This window comes from Liolophura sinensis, chromosome 7, assembly GCF_032854445.1.
Source record: "Liolophura sinensis isolate JHLJ2023 chromosome 7, CUHK_Ljap_v2, whole genome shotgun sequence".
In the NCBI taxonomy this organism is placed as follows: Eukaryota; Metazoa; Mollusca; class Polyplacophora; order Chitonida; family Chitonidae; genus Liolophura; species Liolophura sinensis.
Window position 1 is genome coordinate 23,742,303 of NC_088301.1, and position 23,710 is coordinate 23,766,012.

Below are 23,710 nucleotides of genomic sequence, written 5' to 3' on the forward strand. Positions count from 1 at the left end.
ATCGGTCCTTTTATTTTACAAGTGTGTAGGGATAGATTGCTTCTATGAAATGGTCGGTGTAAGTTAAAATATGATGTTCTAGTTGGATTAGCAGTGAATATCAGACTGTTTTGTCAAGTAAGTACGGGTGTATAATGGAGTAATGCTAGGATTGTAGAAGTATTTGTGAACTAACTGGAGTGTCTGAAAGGTGTTAACCGCGGTAACAGGTAAGATATTATACTCAGTAAAAATAGGCGCGCTGTGTTCGTATTTATGAGAGGAGGTAATAATGCGTAATGCTCGTTTTTGAAGACGGATCAGGGGAAGAAGATGTGTTTCATAAGTATTTCCCCACACAGCATTGCAGTACGTAATATGTGGGTTAATAAGTGCATAGTACAGGATGAACAGAGTATTTTTCTTTAGGGCATATTTAATATGATTTTTCACCCCTAAATTACAGGATATTTTTTTGCAGATATTATTTATGTGGTTTGTCCACGTTAATCTTTCATTGGAAGTTATACCTAAGAGATTGAAGGTCTGGATTTTTTCGACATTTACGCCTGCTATAGCCAGGAAAGGAGTAGCATGATTATTTATTCTGCGATTGGGAGCGATGTACATAAATTTGGTTTTCTTAATATTAAGAGACAGTTTATTGCAACCTAGCCAATCGTAAATTTTTTCAATTTCACGATTAAAAGTTTCCAGGAGGTGTGCTGGATCATCATTGCAAAGGACAGCACTAGTATCATCAGCAAACAATATGATATCAAGTAGAGATGAAACATCTTTAATGTCATTAATGTATATTAAAAAGAGAAGGGGTCCTAGGATTGAGCCCTGAGGAACACCAATATTCATGTATTTAGTAGTTGATCGGCAATCGTTGTATAAAAGGCAATGTGATCTGTCTTTCAGATAATCATTACACCATATATTACTAAGACCTTTGACACCATAATGGTCGAGTTTTTTCAACAATATATTGTGGTCTACAGTATCAAAAGCCTTTGCAAGGTCTAGAAAAAGAGTGATGCTGTACTTATTTGTTTCTTTAGCAGTTACTAGTTTATCATATAGAGCAATTATTGCATGTGTAGTAGAGTGATGCGATCTGAAACCGAACTGTTGACTGTATAATATATAATATACATTATAATATCGTTCATTTCGAGGAACGTCGTCAGACAGTTAGCCACCAGTTTTTCGATGATTTTGCTGAAACACGGTAAGACAGATATTGGTCGGTAATTTTTAAACTCCTTCATTTCACCCGATTTATACAGTGGTGTGAGTTTAGCACTTTTCATTTTATCAGGGAATATTCCAGTTTGAAACGATAAGTTTATTATATGGGTCAGCGGTTTCGCTATTGCTGTGGCACAATACTTTACAACTGAAACACGAATCTCATCTAGGCCAGGAGAGCTATTCTTCAGTCCCATGATAACATCTACAACTTCTGCTGAGGTACAGGGATCAAGACTGAAATTTGGTACGGATGGTGTTTTGAGAAAAGTTTCAAAAGTTTAATGTGATCAAATTGCATGAGTAGGCCTACCTGAGACGCACACACATCTTGTGTACAAAACGTGCTTACGACACGGCGCACATTGACTTTTTTGAGAGCATACCGCACATATCGGAGACGGGCGATCTTATATACACGCTGCCCCAGCAGCAATGCACTTTCCAACTTAGGTTCACTGATTGGCGCGCGCCACGTATTTCGGTCTGGACCGATGAGAAAGATTCCCTTTAGAGTTATTCCCCCTGAACGGCCACTCGAAAACCAACTCTGCTACATGGCCTGCATGTCAGCCTGCTTCTCCTGCATGCCTGCGCGGACCTGTGCTGTCTACAGCTACAGCTAAGTATATGCCACTATACATTTGACAACAGCATCATTTTACGTACATCTATATGGTGCCATCGAATGGGAAGCTCTGTTTTGGCACTCGTGCACAAGCCCCTAACCTTAAACCTATTACATTATGCACTGCCCTGTGACATTGCTCCACGCGTACCAGTACCTGCTGTGTTCCTCGAATAGCTAGAATGTCTTCACACATTTATTCTACTTGGTTTGCTACATATGTACATACTGAACGTATGTTCGATGGGGAAAGCACCTCAGTCCATACGCCGGCGTCCATTGCTGCCACTGCATGCATGCATGCATGTCGATCTCCTTGCAACTACAATGCTGCATGCACGGATGTATAGATGGCACGCACGGACCTCCGTGCAAGCTTGCACAAAATGTGTACTCGCTATTCAAGAAACTTGATATAACACCCACGCCAGTGCAGGGATGTGTAATCATTTTGTCCAGTGGCCAAAATTCCGGTTTAAGGTAGAATATATACGTATGTATATCTACATGTAGGCTAAATATAGATCCGCGAGTACACTGAAATGCCACCCCAAAAAAATAAAATAAAATAAAGATGAAATGAAATAAATACGGGCGTACATCACATAATGTAAAAACGCTGCGCACATGCCTGAAGAAGCATTGGCTTTGGGCGGGCAAGTGTTGCATTCATTTGGAGTGCACTTTGATGAAGGGCTCTTGCGGGCAAATTTGGTTTATTGCACAGGAAAATGTCTGTGTTCGAATCGCTGTCAGCGATCTTGCATCCGTTTGATTCGTATAATTTTCAGCTTTCCAGATAGTCTGAGTATTTCTGCAGAGCTTTCGTGAAGTTATTTTGTACAACTATAGGCCTTACTGGTCGCTAGCGAAGTCCATGGCAAAAGGTGACCTTTTCCCCATTGCTTTAACAATGGGCGGCCATTTAGTTTTTGTTTTCGACACAAAAGGGTGCATGGTGACTTGTCCTCCAACTGCGGACCCGTCTTTTTTATTTCTTTATTATTATTATTACATTTTTTGTGTGAGTCCATGTATGGATGCCTCCATTCAGTGACTTATTTATATATACGTGGACATACAAGTTGGAAGCTACACGGGCTCTGCCCGGTTTCGTCCCACCATAGTGCTGGCTGCCGTGGTATAAGTGGAATATTCTTGAGCACGGCGTAAAACAGCAATTAACAAGTAAGTAAGCAAGTAAATAAATAAAATAAATCAATAAATATAGGAGCTTTATGGATGGGTTCTCGGTCCACTCACTTCCGCTTAATTTAGCACAATTTAACATTTTAAGTAGTGCTCAAATTGCTCTTTGTGGATGTTTGTCACTTTACTGCGCTACACACTATATACAGCTGCATGCATACATGCATGGGGAGAGCAGGCGAAGAGCAGTGAGTGAGCGAGGTGTATGTGGTTGGGATGCCTTAACGCCACATCGGCAGAATTTCAGCCATGCACGTCATGGCGAGTATATACATATATATATATATATATATATATATATATATATATATATATAGAGAGAGAGAGAGAGAGAGAGAGAGAGAGAGAGAGAGAGAGAGAGAGAGAGAGAGAGAGAGGGGGAGAGGTTGTCCTCTTACTTACATGAATGTAAGATTTTATATATAGGACATGTAAATTAAGAAGTAATCTGTTTATTTTAATAGAATCTGAGTTATGTAATAAAATGTATTTTGTTATAACGTAATGCTGTCATATTCAACATATAATAACCCCAAAGTTAGTGTAATAGAATCAATATGTTGCACTGAGAGAGAGAGAGAGTGAGTGAGTGTGTGTGTACACATGTGTGTTATATTAAATGTAACGGATTAATTTTTTCAAAGAATGTCGGAAGAACGTGCCAATTGCTTACACGAAGACATACAGGAATGTGCACGTGGGAACGTACGTTGAGATCCTGCATACATATGCACATGCACACGTTTATGCACACATATGTACGTATAGACATGTACGTAAAAGTGAGTGCATGGGATTGCTTTACAAGTGCTTAGATGGAAAAGGTTCTTTCGGGAAGAATTGGTTGGCCCTGAAAAGGGCCGTTGGATGGATAGTGTCCTGACAGACAGTCGGTGTTCTGGGCGCTTATTTGCCGGCCTTCTGGGTCTTCTTGGGCAGGAGGACAGCCTGGATGTTGGGCAAGACACCTCCTTGGGCGATGGTGACGCCGGACAGGAGCCTGTTCAATTCCTCATCGTTTCGGACGGCCAGCTGGAGATGTCGAGGAATAATTCTGGATTTCTTGTTGTCACGGGCGGCGTTTCCTGCCAACTCGAGAACTTCGGCAGCCAGGTATTCGAGCACGGCAGCCAGATAGACAGGAGCTCCGGCTCCCACTCGCTCGGCGTAGTTGCCCTTTCTCAACAGACGGTGGATACGTCCGACGGGAACTGGAGTCCAGCGCGGGATGAGCGAGTCTTGCTCTTTCCCTTGACTTTACCGCCTTTACCACGTCCAGACATGATGCTTGCTGTGCTAGTCGAGTGTACGGAGACAGATCTCAATAATAACTGGCTTGCGCGTTTAGTCAGCGCTTTTATACTGCCGAGGAGGATTCTGCTATTTTTAGGCAGGTTTTGGCGGGCGACCAATCCCTGAGCCGTGTTAGTCGATGACCGTGGCTCTCTGAAAGGTCCGCGCTTTTAGGCGCAAAACTGTTCAGGAACAAAGCCTTGTGGATACAGGCTGTCGGGGTTGGGGTTTGGGGGTATTTTTTGGGGGGGGGGGGCGGGAGGGGGGAGGAAGAAGAGACAGCTATGGACATGGCTGCTTTATCGAGCTGAATGGCCAGGGTTGTGTAATATATATGACAAATTTCATTTTTTCTTTATATGTAAGTATGTATGCATGTATGTATGTATGAAGGTGCTGCTTAGATCAATCGCCCAAGTATATATACCCCTCTGTCTGTATATGTATGTACGTATGCATGTACGTGCGTATGTATGAAGGTGCTGCTTAGATCAATCGCCCAAGTATATATACCCTTCTGCCTGTATATGTATGTACGTATGCATGTACGTGTGTATGTATGAAGGTGCTGCTCAGCTCAGTCGCGCAAGTATATCTGTCCCTCTCAGTGTATATGTACAGGCCTATATGTCATCGGTGTCCATTGACTCTTTACAGGCCACATGCATGAAGTCTCGTAACAAACGACTGAAGTATATATATATATATATATATATATATATATATATATATATATATATATATATATATATATATATATATATATTTGTGCAGCATATGCGATGTGCAGGTGTATAAGCCCTACACTTGTACGGATTACCGTGTGTGTATACAGTCTTGCCATAGTTTTCTTGTCAAGGGAAATGCATGGGTAACCGGCCTGGTAGGCACATGATGAACCATGTAGTAAATATATATCTGCATACATGCAAATGCGTCGTTTTAGCTCGTGTCGGTCGAGTTTGTGAAGCCATCCATTTAGGACGACAGGCTAACCATACATAGTGCCGTTACACCTATAGTGTAGACATGTCGCATGCAGAATGAATAAAACTGTGATATTCACGTCAAATGTCTATGGTCATCCGCCGTGGAGGGAGGTGGGTGGGTGGTTGGTTGTTTGTTTGTTTATTTATTGATTGTGTGTTAATTTCGCTCTCTATACAATCTATGCGTTTAGGCGTCGGGGCTTGGGGAATTCGCGACTTTCCAGTTCAGCGCCTCCTAGCGGATGGTCGTACACGGACGACTGTCATGGCCGCGTATGGGGTCATCGGGCCGTCTCTAAGTTTTTTCTGTTATCAGGCGCCAGTTTCATTCCGAAGCCGCAAGAAAATCAAGGTAAAGTGAATTAACAGGACAAACTGTTTATAATGATTCACTGAATGGTTGTGAGAAGGGTATAGGACTTAAAATAGTACTGTTTACACAAAATACAACCAGCTAGCTTAGCCTCAACAACAACAACACAATTTACAATGTTCTAACCTTCGCAGTACTTTGGCGTTTGTAAGATGGAAAGTCTCTCCCGAGAACTGCTTTGTAGTGTAATACGCCTTACTTTAATCCCGTAGAGACTTGTTTATGTATGCACATGTTGTAAGCTTTTAAAACATAATAGGCCTATCAGCTGTAATTTAGTTTATGGATAGGTAGACTTATTCATTTAAATGTGAATGAATACATGTATGATTATATTCATTTTTCAATGATATTCTAATTTTGTTTAAACAGTTCACCTAGAGCCATGAATTGCAAGAGAAAGAAACAAACTGTGGCTGAAGATATCAGTGATGCAAAAACCAGAAAGGAGGACACTCGCCTTTATTGTTTATGTAAACAATTAGATGATCCTGATAGAACAATGATCCAGTGTGATTTTTGTGACGAATGGTTCCATCCTGCCTGTGTTGATCTGGAAGAGGGTGAAGTTAATGCTGTTGGAAGATGGTACTGCCCACCATGTACAGATGTTATGGCACAAAATCCATCACTGTCGCGTAAAGGTATAGAAAACGGGGTCATTTTACTTCTACTTACTTTTGGGCACATTAATATTATATTGACTGTTTATTGTAATGACTTAATTGATCTGACAGTGTTAATATGTTAGGCTATTTTCAGTCAGCTGTTACAATCATATTTGTAAAGTAACACGTCAGGACAGAAAAAGTTAACCCAGTCATGTGGTAATTTGTCAAAACTGCATTTCAGGTTTTCTTGGGTTTCAAGGGAGAGTAGCACCGAAAGAGGGATGGGGAGAAGAATTTTTGTTGGAGGACATCGATGAGTCTGTCATTCAAGTAGAAACCAAAAGACATTGTGTTGAAGGCTGGAACCTGTTTCGAGAAGGTCGTGTTACTGGACTGAGCAGCAATAAAAACGGAAATTATGTATATTTCCGTAGTCAGTGTCAGGCATCCATGAGACAGCTGTCCTATAATGTGTTTATCTGTTTCAAGGGCAGTCGAAGGCTTAAGTGGTCAACCTGTTCGTGCCCTGCTGGAATCGATGGCCAGTGTAAGCATCTTGTGGCAACTTTGTATTGTTTGATAGATCTGTACAGACTAGGGATAAACAAAATCCCAGATGCTAAGACATGCACACAAAAACTTCAAATGTGGCATGTCCGAAAACCTGTGACAGATGAACCACTGCTTTTTTCTGACATAAACTTTGTTAAGCATGACCCAGAGAGACCAGTAAAAGGGGACCTTGGTTGTAGTGTGAAGCAACATAATCCTGTACCTGAGTTTGCAAGCACTGTGACACAGGTAAAAATTCAGAAACTTGTTAACTTATATGATTCCAATTGTATTAAGTTACCAGTCATAGACACCATCAGGACCAATCAATGTATTCCAGTGTTGCCTAAACAGCAAATGGATGGAAGCCTTCATTCTGAACTTTTTGAATTAATGAATGGAACAGAATATAACTTTAGTGTGGATGATTACACAACTAAATTGACTGCATCAGAGAAACAACACTACAGTTCCATTGTGGAAGTAAATATTGAAACATCTAGATGTATTGAAAAGAAAACTCGATTACAGAGTAAGAGTAAGTTTTGGTTTGACCAGCGCCAACATAGAATAACGGCATCCAACTTTGGGACTTTCTGTAGACTAAAATCATGTACTAATCCAATAACAACTTTCAATAGAAAGCAGAAGTTTTTCACGTGCAGAAGTGTCCGCCATGGTGTAGATTATGAGTCAGCTGCATTTGCCAAGTATAGTGAAGTCCAACCCTGTGAAAGTTGCTCAGCAGGTTTAATAATAAATCCCAAAATACCATATTTAGGTGTTAGTCCTGATAAAATTGTGCTTACCAACAGTGAATTGAAACTTGTAGAAGTTAAGTGCCCTTACAGTGTGTTTCAAAAGAAGGTCAAAATTTGTCAACAAATTAAGGAAAATAATTTCTACTTAAAATATGTTGACGGAGAGGTGAAACTGTCTGAGACTCATGATTATTTTTATCAAATTCAAGGTCAGCTTAATATTACTGGTGTAAATATTTGTGATATGGTGGTGTTTGTGCCTCCAGATGATATTGTTATTGTTTCCATTAAAAAAGACAAACACTTTTTTGAAAACAAAATGCTCCCAAAGCTATCTGATATTTATTTCCATCATTTGTTGCCTAGCTTTGTTGATCGCCTCCAATACATTCATTTGTAGAAATATTAAGCATTTTCAATTGTCATGTCAGAATTACATATTGTGGAGCAATGTTTTTCAAGAATGTCCAGTCATCATTTACTCTATTTACATGCACATGTGTATGACTGGAGAAATATGCCTACATACCATAGATTCGTTAATCACATTTCCATTTGTTATTTTCCCATGATACTAATAATGAAGCATTTTCAATCAAATTGTAAGAGAGTTTGAAGGAACTTCATCTATTATATAGAGCAAGTGATGATACATGTATATGTCTCCTTTGAGTATGATGAGTTTCCTTAAATAAAAGTAAAGCCAAGTGAAACAAAATTTGTTCGCAGTGTCACATGATATGTAACAATTCCATCCCATGCCAATCCTGAATTGTTGTAATTCACTTCTTGAAGCCAGCCAATGTATTATGAAATAATTTTTTTTTACTTATTATCAACTTACATTTAGTTGATTGATAATGCTGTACTTAAGAATTTTTTACTCATATGAGGGCTCGTGAAGTGTATGGTTGAAGAAAACCATAGTTTATTGGAGTAAACCATCGACCTTCGCCAAGTACCTGATAACCTACTGACTCGAAGCTGCAGTTAAAGCCCTTTGATGTTCGAGCAAACGAGAAGCAATTCTAATCTTTAAAACCAGTTTACTTTAGACAAAGTGCTAACTGATCTAAGTTACTAACCTTTAAATAATGTACCTGTAAAGTTTGACAAAGATATAGGAACAATGTTCCGAATGATCTCAAATTCCTTAACTTTTCTCACTGCTCGTTCTACATGAAGTTGCACAGCTGCAACTCCCCTTGAGAATTTTAACTGTTCATCTGTGAACTGCTGTTGTCCATGCAGAAATGGTGGAATAATAAGAGAAGCCCCCCTTCTTTCAACATCTTCGCGAATGTCAAATCCCCGATCAACCATGAGGCTATCACCATCTTCCAGTAAGTCTAGGAGCCCACAGTGACGAATAATCTTTTTGTCAGAACATCTCCCAGCATATAATGGCGAAATAAAAGTAAGTTGACCTACCGGAGAAATTGCAATGAGTCCCTTCGCAGTGTTGTGGTGTTTGTAAGATGAGAAAGTCTCTCTTTGACAGTCAGATGCAGATGGTTGTTCAATGAATAGTTCTGTACAGTCCACAATAGCACGTGTTGTTGAATAATGTTCTCTAAAGCATGCTGGCATGGTCTTTCGCACTTGTTCAGCTTTTGGCCAGATTGGTAATGATCGAAATCTATCTGCTAAAAAAATAATCCATGTGTTGACAATTTTAGATACATGACCCTCAGATATGCTATACAGATCACCAATTAACCTTTCTTGTAGTCCTTTACGAAGACGCACTAGTGTTATGAAGAGCTCTTCCATTGGTGAGAGTGATCTAGATGGTCCACGTTTCTTTAATAAGTCATACGGTGTACCAGATGATGTGTTCTCTGTGCCCACATAATATAAAAAATTACATTCTGGCTGAAGAAACTGAAAAAAACATGATAAAGATATATAAGACTGAAATCCTGTATAGTACTTTATGTCACTGTCAGAATTGCAAAATCTGAGCAAAGTAAACTTTTCTTCATAGCGCAGTGTCATCAGATTTAAATTGGTCTGTAAAACAGAGGCTTTATCAGGTGAGACGCTAGGTTCATAATCTTCTAAACTGTCATCCCCACTACTGCTGCTCTCCAAATATCTTCTCAAAGTTGTAGGATATATAGTATACATAGCCCCATCAGTGTATTGGCGGGAATAAGAATGCTCCTCCACAGAAAACTGTTGAAGACCTGTAGCTGCTTTGTTCTCCTTGTTCTCGGATGCTACTGAGGAAATCTGTTTCTTAATCTTTCTCCTAGAATGCTGAGTGGAGGTGCCTTTACACCAATGAAAAACTGTTGGAATGGCATCCTTCACAAGACGACGTCTTATGCCTTGGTGTTTTGGATAACAATCCTCTGTAAAATGTAAAGAGCACACACGAGTGTGTCTGTTTATGGCAAAATCTTTACCAATGTCTCTCCTTATGTTCACAATCCATTTTTTTACCAAATCTTTGTCCGAAGGGAAACTGTGAAATGACAAATGTTTACAGCTCTCAAGTCTAGTGTCACTTGAACACAAAGGCACACAGCAATGATGAGGCATTTTAGATTCTTTCTGGAAGCAAACAGAAGAATAAGTTGTCAGTATAAGTGTAGATCTAGCATCCCTTCGTCTCTTTTATACCATTCTTTATGTACAAGAACATGAATAAGGTTTATTAAGTCCAAAATATTTCAAAAACATTGAATACCAATAGTAAACTATACATTTTAACAGGCCTATATTTAGCTGTGAACCTAAATGAACACCTAGATTGCACATGCATTCAAAACATGCTAAATGGATATATTTTTCTTAGAGCAATTTATGAACTAGTCAGAAATTACTACCTGTAATTCTGAAATCAAGCAACACATTCATGAGATTTACGGAAGCAAACAGCTCCAGATATGTTGGATTGATCATGAGCGACATGTGCCACAGTTCACGCAGACATTAGAATTGTTGTCAATCCTCTGCCCTCTGTAAATGCCTATGAGCTAAAGTTTTCACGGCAATCATGTCTGTTCGTGAAATAATCCCATTTTCCTAGTGTATAGGATTTATTACCTTATCAAGATGGTGGTAGACCCTGAAAGTGTTACTGCCATAGTCCATGTTTTGTCAAGGTCAATATAAGATTAAGTTAGATAATGTGTAAGAGCGTGAGGTTCGCCAGGGAAGACGAAATTACTGTAGACAGCGGTAAAAGTCGCTTACTGACAATCCGACACATTTGGGGATGTACTTTCTGTTAGTTTCACAGCTGTGTTGCTCGATCTCAGAGTGTTACATTCTGCATCTAAGAAACATTTACTGAACATGAAAGTGTTGTTGTTGTTTCAACGAGTCCGCTGCATCTACGTTGTCGAAGTATTGCATTTTTAACACTAAATATGAGTTTCATGCAAAACACACGTGAGTATATAGATACATGGTTATTTCTAATCCCTCACCTCAATCACGCAGATGTCATGAAAAGAAAAAGACGACAGCTTTTGTTGAAAAAACAGGCGAAACTGCTACATGACCCCATACGCGGCCATGACATTCCTCCGTGTGCGATTCATCCGCTAGGAGGCGCTGAACTGGAAAGGGGCGAATTGATGCTTACATACACGGGTGCACATCTGACAGGGTCGGCTCGAGCGGAACTAAATGGCTTACTGACAAGAGAATTATTGCGGTATCACACGGTACAGTATAAGGTACACCTGGAACGATCATAAACCAGTGCTCAGAAAGAGAAAGTACTCTTCCGGGAAGGGTTGGTTGGCCCTGAAAAGGGCCGTTGGGAGTTTTCAAGCGACGAGGAGTTTACTTGCTGCTGGTGTACTTGGTGACAGCTTTGGTACCTTCGCTGACGGCGTGCTTGGCCAGCTCACCGGGCAGGAGAAGACGGACAGCGGTCTGGATTTCCCGACTCGTGATGGTGGAGCGTTTGTTGTAGTGAGCCAGGCGAGAGGCCTCGGCGGCAATACGCTCGAAGATGTCGTTGACAAAGCTGTTCATGATAGACATGGCCTTGGACGAGATGCCGGTGTCAGGGTGGACCTGCTTCATGACTTTGTAGATGTAGATGCCGTAGCTTTCCTTCCTCCTCCTACGCTTCTTCTTGTCCCCGGACTTGGGGGCAGACTTCTTGATAGCCTTCTTTGCTCCTTTGGAGCCGGTTGGTGTTTTGGGTGCCATGGCGGTACGGCTGCTGCTCAGTCAGAGATAGCGCTGTAGAGTGACGTGCCGCCGAGGCGATCGGCCTTTTATAAGACAAGCCCGGCTTGTAAAGTTGGAGGGAAAAGCGGAGCGCGGACCTGACAGAGAGCACTAAAAGTGATGTATCATTGGCGGGCGTGTTTTCGTATATCCTCTCGGCTACGAGACAGGAGATTGAGTACTGACCAGGATTACCACGTCCGTGGGCATTCTGCACGCGTGTGTTTCTAGTATGTCGACAAGAGAAGATTTCATGTTCCACTTTCTGCCCGTTTCCCCACATACCAACAAGATATACGACGCAAATCCAGTGATTGTATGGGTTAGCTACATGGTCAGGTTATATGCCTTGACCCACACGTGGACATGTAGGCCTATAATGCGTATATAGGTGTGCATGTGTGCTTGCATATACACAGCAAGAGAAGCAAGAGAACAAAACTGTTAAACAATAAATAAAAGCGCTACTGTTGTTTTCTCTCTGTGTAAATTTCTGTATAGGCAACTCATTGTAATTCTTTAATGCAGATCTATGTATTTCTAATGTAAAGATAACGTTAATCTCTGTAAATAGCTTACTATTTATCCCCTTTCTGTTAAATGACCATGGCAGCATTTCAACCTATACAATAAGCTATAACATGCTACCACAAAGAGGTTAATCCCACTAATTGACTCATGTACATATGTAAATAGTATACCAACGCACTGCTGTTATGTAACCAAAATATTCACGTGTTAAAAAAAAAAAAAAATAAATAAAACACTGATTTGATGGGCCACGATATCCGCCAGGAAAGTGGCCCTAAAACCAGTAAATAAATAAAAAAATAAAAAATAAATGCATATACACAACTTACATGGGCATGATGTGGTTGAGGATGGGTTCGTAAGTTTATTTTGAATTCACCTGTTTCCACCCATGTGGTTATTGCTTCGGAGCTGAGTGCACGGCTTTGCCATTATGCAATTATAATTTCTCATGCATATATTGTGGGATTCCAGTCGGCTTAGGCCCCCATGGAGTCGTGTGATAGAATGTTACGAGTGCAGGCAATGTTTCATGTCCGGGAGGTGGGGGTTGGGGGTTGGGGATGGGGATGGGGGTGGCGGGTCGAGGGGACGTGGATTGAGGACGACAGGCAGAGTACTCTATTAAAAGAGAAGCGTTAACATGTGCAGGGATCCTTTGTTAAAGTGTTTCGACTGGAAGTTCATGCCGGGCGGGTAGGCCTAGGTTCATATATCATATATGTACATGTATATATTATCTTTGTATGTATTTTTTGACTTCATAAATGGGCTTGCATGGTGAAGCGAACCGGCGGTGTCCAACTATATATAATAGGCGATACTACAGGTTTTCTTCACACGCCTGGGAGAAAATATGCACGTGCGTGTATTCAAGTATAAATATAAAAACTGCATTGCCAGAGTACACGTTACACACTGAACGAGGAAATCGACATGCGTTTACTCACGTTTGAAACACGCAGACATGAACTGACCAAGCTGATTGTGAATGCATATATTGAAAATTTAACACTAGTGCTCAGACTGAAAGATCTCTTTCGGGAAGATTTGGTTGGCCCTGAAAAGGGCCGTTGGGTTGTTGTTGTTGTTGCTGGTGGTCCGAGAGGAGCTGGAGTCTAACCGCCGAATCCGTACAGAGTGCGGCCTTGGCGTTTCAAGGCGTAGACGACATCCATGGCTGTGACGGTCTTTCTCTTGGCGTGCTCGGTGTAGGTGACTGCATCACGGATGACGTTCTCGAGGAAGACTTTGAGGACACCGCGGGTCTCTTCGTAGATCAGACCGGAGATACGTTTCACACCACCTCGTCGGGCAAGACGACGGATGGCTGGCTTGGTGATACCCTGGATGTTATCACGCAGAACCTTCCTGTGGCGCTTGGCGCCCCCCTTTCCCAGACCTTTGCCTCCTTTACCGCGTCCAGACATATCTATACCTTCTATCGAGCTGAGCAAGTAGAAATATGCTGAGCACAAGCCCGGCCGCGGTTTATATACCCGCGACTCGGACCTGGACGAAAGCACGGCGTGTACAATTATCTGAGCGGTGATTGGTTGAAAAGCGCGGGCCGGCTTGGCTCTGCCAGTCAGGCGCAGCATGCAAAGCCATACCTCGACACGTTAAGGAATACCTCGATCCAAAGCAGTCTGTCCCGTCCGCCCCAATCCCCCCGTCACCCCCTCCCACTTCTCATTCCACAGTAATTAACCTTCAACACCCACAAGCTTAGATTACAGAGAAGATGTAGGCCTATATATGCTAAGTTTCATGGAAATCGATTCCACACTTCAGGTAGAGGTGCATGGACAAAATCTGAATACACGGAAAAGCACTAAATGTTGGGCAAAGTCCTGAATGGGGGCAACTGTGAAAAGAGGCGGGCAAACAAGCGTATACATACACTTTGATTTTGATTTGATTTGATTTATTCACCAGAAAGAAAGTAGAAAAGGAAGAACATCTCAATACCTCTCTGTACCTAAACCTCTTGTATCCGCATGGTTATATATAAATATATATACACACACATACACACATACATATACATACATATACATACACACCCGCAAACACACAGGCACACGCATATGTATGTACATGGACGTATATTCATACAAATACATCTTAAATATTATCGTAATGTGCACAGTATAAGTAGGCCTATATAACAATGGTTTTTCTTAATCAAGGTTAATACAAACAGGTATATACACACACACATAATTACATATGTACGGATACATCAGTTTGTCAACATAATACAACTTATAGCACTCTGGCGGGAGCAGAAACCCCAAAGGGCTTATTGTATCCCATAACATGTTTAAATTTAATTGACAAGAGATGCTAACTGGTTAATACTCATATGTTGGAATGAAGCACTTGCACATACGTACACGTGTACCTAATTATGCATACACATAGTAGTTACTACTGTAGCACCCACTCCTAAATGTAAGGATATACAGACAGTAAAGAGAATTTACATTCGTAAATATGTGTACAAATATGCACACGCACACAAGTGCACTTATGTATTAATATTCATATCAATCAAGGCGACAACAATATACTATCAAGAGAAAACGTTAAGCAAGAAACTACGTGTCGCAACTGAGTTAATTCAAAACGTATGCACAATTGTGGATGACTTGGTGTAGCAATGATTATAGCTATATGCTTCATCAGCTGTATATTTTTCTCAGGAGTAAAGTTTTCAAAGGCGATTTAAATAATGATAAAGAGGTGATTTCTTTTAAATTGGAGGGCAGTTTATTCCATTCGATCGGTCCTTTTATTTTACAAGTGTGTAGGGATAGATTGCTTCTATGAAATGGTCGGTGTAAGTTAAAATATGATGTTCTAGTTGGATTAGCAGTGAATATCAGACTGTTTTGTCAAGTAAGTACGGGTGTATAATGGAGTAATGCTAGGATTGTAGAAGTATTTGTGAACTAACTGGAGTGTCTGAAAGGTGTTAACCGCGGTAACAGGTAAGATATTATACTCAGTAAAAATAGGCGCGCTGTGTTCGTATTTATGAGAGGAGGTAATAATGCGTAATGCTCGTTTTTGAAGACGGATCAGGGGAAGAAGATGTGTTTCATAAGTATTTCCCCACACAGCATTGCAGTACGTAATATGTGGGTTAATAAGTGCATAGTACAGGATGAACAGAGTATTTTTCTTTAGGGCATATTTAATATGATTTTTCACCCCTAAATTACAGGATATTTTTTTGCAGATATTATTTATGTGGTTTGTCCACGTTAATCTTTCATTGGAAGTTATACCTAAGAGATTGAAGGTCTGGATTTTTTCGACATTTACGCCTGCTATAGCCAGGAAAGGAGTAGCATGATTATTTATTCTGCGATTGGGAGCGATGTACATAAATTTGGTTTTCTTAATATTAAGAGACAGTTTATTGCAACCTAGCCAATCGTAAATTTTTTCAATTTCACGATTAAAAGTTTCCAGGAGGTGTGCTGGATCATCATTGCAAAGGACAGCACTAGTATCATCAGCAAACAATATGATATCAAGTAGAGATGAAACATCTTTAATGTCATTAATGTATATTAAAAAGAGAAGGGGTCCTAGGATTGAGCCCTGAGGAACACCAATATTCATGTATTTAGTAGTTGATCGGCAATCGTTGTATGAAAGGCAATGTGATCTGTCTTTCAGATAATCATTACACCATATATTACTAAGACCTTTGACACCATAATGGTCGAGTTTTTTCAACAATATATTGTGGTCTACAGTATCAAAAGCCTTTGCAAGGTCTAGAAAAAGAGTGATGCTGTACTTATTTGTTTCTTTAGCAGTTACTAGTTTATCATATAGAGCAATTATTGCATGTGTAGTAGAGTGATGCGATCTGAAACCGAACTGTTGACTGTATAATATATAATATACATTATAATATCGTTCATTTCGAGGAACGTCGTCAGACAGTTAGCCACCAGTTTTTCGATGATTTTGCTGAAACACGGTAAGACAGATATTGGTCGGTAATTTTTAAACTCCTTCATTTCACCCGATTTATACAGTGGTGTGAGTTTAGCACTTTTCATTTTATCAGGGAATATTCCAGTTTGAAACGATAAGTTTATTATATGGATCAGCGGTTTCGCTATTGCTGTGGCACAATACTTTACAACTGAAACACGAATCTCATCTAGGCCAGGAGAGCTATTCTTCAGTCCCATGATAACATCTACAACTTCTGCTGAGGTACAGGGATCAAGACTGAAATTTGGTACGGATGGTGTTTTGAGAAAAGTTTCAAAAGTTTAATGTGATCAAATTGCATGAGTAGGCCTACCTGAGACGCACACACATCTTGTGTACAAAACGTGCTTACGACACGGCGCACATTGACTTTTTTGAGAGCATACCGCACATATCGGAGACGGGCGATCTTATATACACGCTGCCCCAGCAGCAATGCACTTTCCAACTTAGGTTCACTGATTGGCGCGCGCCACGTATTTCGGTCTGGACCGATGAGAAAGATTCCCTTTAGAGTTATTCCCCCTGAACGGCCACTCGAAAACCAACTCTGCTACATGGCCTGCATGTCAGCCTGCTTCTCCTGCATGCCTGCGCGGACCTGTGCTGTCTACAGCTACAGCTAAGTATATGCCACTATACATTTGACAACAGCATCATTTTACGTACATCTATATGGTGCCATCGAATGGGAAGCTCTGTTTTGGCACTCGTGCACAAGCCCCTAACCTTAAACCTATTACATTATGCACTGCCCTGTGACATTGCTCCACGCGTACCAGTACCTGCTGTGTTCCTCGAATAGCTAGAATGTCTTCACACATTTATTCTACTTGGTTTGCTACATATGTACATACTGAACGTATGTTCGATGGGGAAAGCACCTCAGTCCATACGCCGGCGTCCATTGCTGCCACTGCATGCATGCATGCATGTCGATCTCCTTGCAACTACAATGCTGCATGCACGGATGTATAGATGGCACGCACGGACCTCCGTGCAAGCTTGCACAAAATGTGTACTCGCTATTCAAGAAACTTGATATAACACCCACGCCAGTGCAGGGATGTGTAATCATTTTGTCCAGTGGCCAAAATTCCGGTTTAAGGTAGAATATATACGTATGTATATCTACATGTAGGCTAAATATAGATCCGCGAGTACACTGAAATGCCACCCCAAAAAAATAAAATAAAATAAAGATGAAATGAAATAAATACGGGCGTACATCACATAATGTAAAAACGCTGCGCACATGCCTGAAGAAGCATTGGCTTTGGGCGGGCAAGTGTTGCATTCATTTGGAGTGCACTTTGATGAAGGGCTCTTGCGGGCAAATTTGGTTTATTGCACAGGAAAATGTCTGTGTTCGAATCGCTGTCAGCGATCTTGCATCCGTTTGATTCGTATAATTTTCAGCTTTCCAGATAGTCTGAGTATTTCTGCAGAGCTTTCGTGAAGTTATTTTGTACAACTATAGGCCTTACTGGTCGCTAGCGAAGTCCATGGCAAAAGGTGACCTTTTCCCCAATGCTTTAACAATGGGCGGCCATTTAGTTTTTGTTTTCGACACAAAAGGGTGCATGGTGACTTGTCCTCCAACTGCGGACCCGTCTTTTTTATTTCTTTATTATTATTATTACATTTTTTGTGTGAGTCCATGTATGGATGCCTCCATTCAGTGACTTATTTATATATACGTGGACATACAAGTTGGAAGCTACACGGGCTCTGCCCGGTTTCGTCCCACCATAGTGCTGGCTGCCGTGGTATAAGTGGAATATTCTTGAGCACGGCGTAAAACAGCAATTAACAAGTAAGTAAGCAAGTAAATAAATAAAATAAATCAATAAATATAGGAGCTTTATGGATGGGTTCTCGGTCCACTCACTTCCGCTTAATTTAGCACAATTTAACATTTTAAGTAGTGCTCAAATTGCTCTTTGTGGATGTTTGTCACTTTACTGCGCTACACACTATATACAGCTGCATGCATACATGCATGGGGAGAGCAGGCGAAGAGCAGTGAGTGAGCGAGGTGTATGTGGTTGGGATGCCTTAACGCCACATCGGCAGAATTTCAGCCATGCACGTCATGGCGAGTATATATATATATATATATATATATATATATATATATATAGAGAGAGAGAGAGAGAGAGAGAGAGAGAGAGAGAGAGAGAGGGAGAGGTTGTCCTCTTACTTACATGAATGTAAGATTTTATATATAGGACATGTAAATTAAGAAGTAATCTGTTTATTTTAATAGAATCTGAGTTATGTAATAAAATGTATTTTGTTATAACGTAATGCTGTCATATTCAACATATAATAACCCCAAAGTTAGTGTAATAGAATCAATATGTTGCACTGAGAGAGAGAGAGAGAGAGTGAGTGTGTGTGTACACATGTGTGTTATATTAAATGTAACGGATTAATTTTTTCAAAGAATGTCGGAAGAACGTGCCAATTGCTTACACGAAGACATACAGGAATGTGCACGTGGGAACGTACGTTGAGATCCTGCATACATATACACATGCACACGTTTATGCACACATATGTACGTATAGACATGTACGTAAAAGTGAGTGCATGGGATTGCTTTACAAGTGCTTAGATGGAAAAGGTTCTTTCGGGAAGAATTGGTTGGCCCTGAAAAGGGCCGTTGGATGGATAGTGTCCTGACAGACAGTCGGTGTTCTGGGCGCTTATTTGCCGGCCTTCTGGGTCTTCTTGGGCAGGAGGACAGCCTGGATGTTGGGCAAGACACCTCCTTGGGCGATGGTGACGCCGGACAGGAGCCTGTTCAATTCCTCATCGTTTCGGACGGCCAGCTGGAGATGTCGAGGAATAATTCTGGATTTCTTGTTGTCACGGGCGGCGTTTCCTGCCAACTCGAGAACTTCGGCAGCCAGGTATTCGAGCACGGCAGCCAGATAGACAGGAGCTCCGGCTCCCACTCGCTCGGCGTAGTTGCCCTTTCTCAACAGACGGTGGATACGTCCGACGGGGAACTGGAGTCCAGCGCGGGATGAGCGAGTCTTGCTCTTTCCCTTGACTTTACCGCCTTTACCACGTCCAGACATGATGCTTGCTGTGCTAGTCGAGTGTACGGAGACAGATCTCAATAATAACTGGCTTGCGCGTTTAGTCAGCGCTTTTATACTGCCGAGGAGGATTCTGCTATTTTTAGGCAGGTTTTGGCGGGCGACCAATCCCTGAGCCGTGTTAGTCGATGACCGTGGCTCTCTGAAAGGTCCGCGCTTTTAGGCGCAAAACTGTTCAGGAACAAAGCCTTGTGGATACAGGCTGTCGGGGTTGGGGTTTGGGGGTATTTTTTAGGGGGGGGGGAGAGGGGAGGAAGAAGAGACAGCTATGGACATGGCTGCTTTATCGAGCTGAATGGCCAGGGTTGTGTAATATATATGACAAATTTCATTTTTTCTTTATATGTAAGTATGTATGCATGTATGTATGTATGAAGGTGCTGCTTAGATCAATCGCCCAAGTATATATACCCCTCTGTCTGTATATGTATGTACGTATGCATGTACGTGTGTATGTATGAAGGTGCTGCTTAGATCAATCGCCCAAGTATATATACCCCTCTGTCTGTATATGTATGTACGTATGCATGTACGTGCGTATGTATGAAGGTGCTGCTTAGATCAATCGCCCAAGTATATATACCCTTCTGCCTGTATATGTATGTACGTATGCATGTACGTGTGTATGTATGAAGGTGCTGCTCAGCTCAGTCGCGCAAGTATATCTGTCCCTCTCAGTGTATATGTACAGGCCTATATGTCATCGGTGTCCATTGACTCTTTACAGGCCACATGCATGAAGTCTCGTAACAAACGACTGAAGTATATATATATATATATATATATATATATATATATATATATATATATATATATTTGTGCAGCATATGCGATGTGCAGGTGTATAAGCCCTACACTTGTACGGATTACCGTGTGTGTATACAGTCTTGCCATAGTTTTCTTGTCAAGGGAAATGCATGGGTAACCGGCCTGGTAGGCACATGATGAACCATGTAGTAAATATATATCTGCATACATGCAAATGCGTCGTTTTAGCTCGTGTCGGTCGAGTTTGTGAAGCCATCCATTTAGGACGACAGGCTAACCATACATAGTGCCGTTACACCTATAGTGTAGACATGTCGCATGCAGAATGAATAAAACTGTGATATTCACGTCAAATGTCTATGGTCATCGCCGTGGAGGGAGGTGGGTGGGTGGTTGGTTGTTTGTTTGTTTATTTATTGATTGTGTGTTAATTTCGCTCTCTATACAATCTATGCGTTTAGGCGTCGGGGCTTGGGGAATTGATGCTTACATACACGGGTGCACATCTGACAGGGTCGGCTCGAGCGGAACTAAATGGCTTACTGACAAGAGAATTATTGCGGTATCACACGGTACAGTATAAGGTACACCTGGAACGATCATAAACCAGTGCTCAGAAAGAGAAAGTACTCTTCCGGGAAGGGTTGGTTGGCCCTGAAAAGGGCCGTTGGGAGTTTTCAAGCGACGAGGAGTTTACTTGCTGCTGGTGTACTTGGTGACAGCTTTGGTACCTTCGCTGACGGCGTGCTTGGCCAGCTCACCGGGCAGGAGAAGACGGACAGCGGTCTGGATTTCCCGACTCGTGATGGTGGAGCGTTTGTTGTAGTGAGCCAGGCGAGAGGCCTCGGCGGCAATACGCTCGAAGATGTCGTTGACAAAGCTGTTCATGATAGACATGGCCTTGGACGAGATGCCGGTGTCAGGGTGGACCTGCTTCATGACTTTGTAGATGTAGATGCCGTAGCTTTCCTTCCTCCTCCTACGCTTCTTCTTGTCCCCGGACTTGGGGGCAGACTTCTTGATAGCCTTCTTTGCTCCTTTGGAGCCGGTTGGTGTTTTGGGTGCCATGGCGGTACGGCTGCTGCTCAGTCAGAGATAGCGCTGTAGAGTGACGTGCCGCCGAGGCGATCGGCCTTTTATAAGACAAGCCCGGCTTGTAAAGTTGGAGGGAAAAGCGGAGCGCGGACCTGACAGAGAGCACTAAAAGTGATGTATCATTGGCGGGCGTGTTTTCGTATATCCTCTCGGCTACGAGACAGGAGATTGAGTACTGACCAGGATTACCACGTCCGTGGGCATTCTGCACGCGTGTGTTTCTAGTATGTCGACAAGAGAAGATTTCATGTTCCACTTTCTGCCCGTTTCCCCACATACCAACAAGATATACGACGCAAATCCAGTGATTGTATGGGTTAGCTACATGGTCAGGTTATATGCCTTGACCCACACGTGGACATGTAGGCCTATAATGCGTATATAGGTGTGCATGTGTGCTTGCATATACACAGCAAGAGAAGCAAGAGAACAAAACTGTTAAACAATAAATAAAAGCGCTACTGTTGTTTTCTCTCTGTGTAAATTTCTGTATAGGCAACTCATTGTAATTCTTTAATGCAGATCTATGTATTTCTAATGTAAAGATAACGTTAATCTCTGTAAATAGCTTACTATTTATCCCCTTTCTGTTAAATGACCATGGCAGCATTTCAACCTATACAATAAGCTATAACATGCTACCACAAAGAGGTTAATCCCACTAATTGACTCATGTACATATGTAAATAGTATACCAACGCACTGCTGTTATGTAACCAAAATATTCACGTGTTAAAAAAAAAAAAAATAAATAAAACACTGATTTGATGGGCCACGATATCCGCCAGGAAAGTGGCCCTAAAACCAGTAAATAAATAAAAAAATAAAAAATAAATGCATATACACAACTTACATGGGCATGATGTGGTTGAGGATGGGTTCGTAAGTTTATTTTGAATTCACCTGTTTCCACCCATGTGGTTATTGCTTCGGAGCTGAGTGCACGGCTTTGCCATTATGCAATTATAATTTCTCATGCATATATTGTGGGATTCCAGTCGGCTTAGGCCCCCATGGAGTCGTGTGATAGAATGTTACGAGTGCAGGCAATGTTTCATGTCCGGGAGGTGGGGGTTGGGGGTTGGGGATGGGGATGGGGGTGGCGGGTCGAGGGGACGTGGATTGAGGACGACAGGCAGAGTACTCTATTAAAAGAGAAGCGTTAACATGTGCAGGGATCCTTTGTTAAAGTGTTTCGACTGGAAGTTCATGCCGGGCGGGTAGGCCTAGGTTCATATATCATATATGTACATGTATATATTATCTTTGTATGTATTTTTTGACTTCATAAATGGGCTTGCATGGTGAAGCGAACCGGCGGTGTCCAACTATATATAATAGGCGATACTACAGGTTTTCTTCACACGCCTGGGAGAAAATATGCACGTGCGTGTATTCAAGTATAAATATAAAAACTGCATTGCCAGAGTACACGTTACACACTGAACGAGGAAATCGACATGCGTTTACTCACGTTTGAAACACGCAGACATGAACTGACCAAGCTGATTGTGAATGCATATATTGAAAATTTAACACTAGTGCTCAGACTGAAAGATCTCTTTCGGGAAGATTTGGTTGGCCCTGAAAAGGGCCGTTGGGTTGTTGTTGTTGTTGCTGGTGGTCCGAGAGGAGCTGGAGTCTAACCGCCGAATCCGTACAGAGTGCGGCCTTGGCGTTTCAAGGCGTAGACGACATCCATGGCTGTGACGGTCTTTCTCTTGGCGTGCTCGGTGTAGGTGACTGCATCACGGATGACGTTCTCGAGGAAGACTTTGAGGACACCGCGGGTCTCTTCGTAGATCAGACCGGAGATACGTTTCACACCACCTCGTCGGGCAAGACGACGGATGGCTGGCTTGGTGATACCCTGGATGTTATCACGCAGAACCTTCCTGTGGCGCTTGGCGCCCCCCTTTCCCAGACCTTTGCCTCCTTTACCGCGTCCAGACATATCTATACCTTCTATCGAGCTGAGCAAGTAGAAATATGCTGAGCACAAGCCCGGCCGCGGTTTATATACCCGCGACTCGGACCTGGACGAAAGCACGGCGTGTACAATTATCTGAGCGGTGATTGGTTGAAAAGCGCGGGCCGGCTTGGCTCTGCCAGTCAGGCGCAGCATGCAAAGCCATACCTCGACACGTTAAGGAATACCTCGATCCAAAGCAGTCTGTCCCGTCCGCCCCAATCCCCCCGTCACCCCCTCCCACTTCTCATTCCACAGTAATTAACCTTCAACACCCACAAGCTTAGATTACAGAGAAGATGTAGGCCTATATATGCTAAGTTTCATGGAAATCGATTCCACACTTCAGGTAGAGGTGCATGGAC

At 41.9% G+C, this 23,710-nt stretch overlaps 5 protein-coding genes and 1 pseudogene across 5 annotated transcripts; 1 reads left to right on the forward strand and 5 right to left on the reverse strand.

Moving 5' to 3' along the window:
* Nucleotides 1–3,867: 3,867 nt before the first annotated feature.
* LOC135471405 (histone H2A-like) lies at nucleotides 3,868–12,518 on the reverse strand (annotated as a pseudogene).
* Nucleotides 6,231–8,052, forward strand: LOC135469697 (uncharacterized). Its single transcript, XM_064748252.1, has 2 exons — nucleotides 6,231–6,372; nucleotides 6,581–8,052. The coding sequence occupies exons 1-2, from the start codon at nucleotides 6,231–6,233 to the stop codon at nucleotides 8,050–8,052; spliced, it is 1,614 nt and encodes a 537-aa protein (XP_064604322.1).
* Nucleotides 12,519–13,430: 912 nt separating the features above from the next.
* On the reverse strand, nucleotides 13,431–13,824 carry LOC135471395 (histone H4). The gene has a single exon (XM_064750615.1). It carries the CDS (start codon nucleotides 13,808–13,810, stop codon nucleotides 13,499–13,501), a length of 312 nt encoding a protein of 103 aa, XP_064606685.1. The 5' UTR covers nucleotides 13,811–13,824; the 3' UTR covers nucleotides 13,431–13,498.
* Nucleotides 13,825–18,799: 4,975 nt separating this feature from the next.
* On the reverse strand, nucleotides 18,800–19,733 carry LOC135471393 (histone H2A). The gene has a single exon (XM_064750613.1). It carries the CDS (start codon nucleotides 19,490–19,492, stop codon nucleotides 19,115–19,117), a length of 378 nt encoding a protein of 125 aa, XP_064606683.1. The 5' UTR covers nucleotides 19,493–19,733; the 3' UTR covers nucleotides 18,800–19,114.
* A 1,197-nt stretch (nucleotides 19,734–20,930) lies between these two features.
* On the reverse strand, nucleotides 20,931–21,393 carry LOC135471394 (histone H2B, gonadal). Its single transcript, XM_064750614.1, has one exon. The coding sequence runs from the start codon at nucleotides 21,347–21,349 to the stop codon at nucleotides 20,975–20,977; it is 375 nt and encodes a 124-aa protein (XP_064606684.1). The 5' UTR covers nucleotides 21,350–21,393; the 3' UTR covers nucleotides 20,931–20,974.
* A 1,557-nt stretch (nucleotides 21,394–22,950) lies between these two features.
* Nucleotides 22,951–23,344, reverse strand: LOC135471396 (histone H4). Its single transcript, XM_064750616.1, has one exon. The coding sequence runs from the start codon at nucleotides 23,328–23,330 to the stop codon at nucleotides 23,019–23,021; it is 312 nt and encodes a 103-aa protein (XP_064606686.1). The 5' UTR covers nucleotides 23,331–23,344; the 3' UTR covers nucleotides 22,951–23,018.
* Nucleotides 23,345–23,710: the final 366 nt, after the last annotated feature.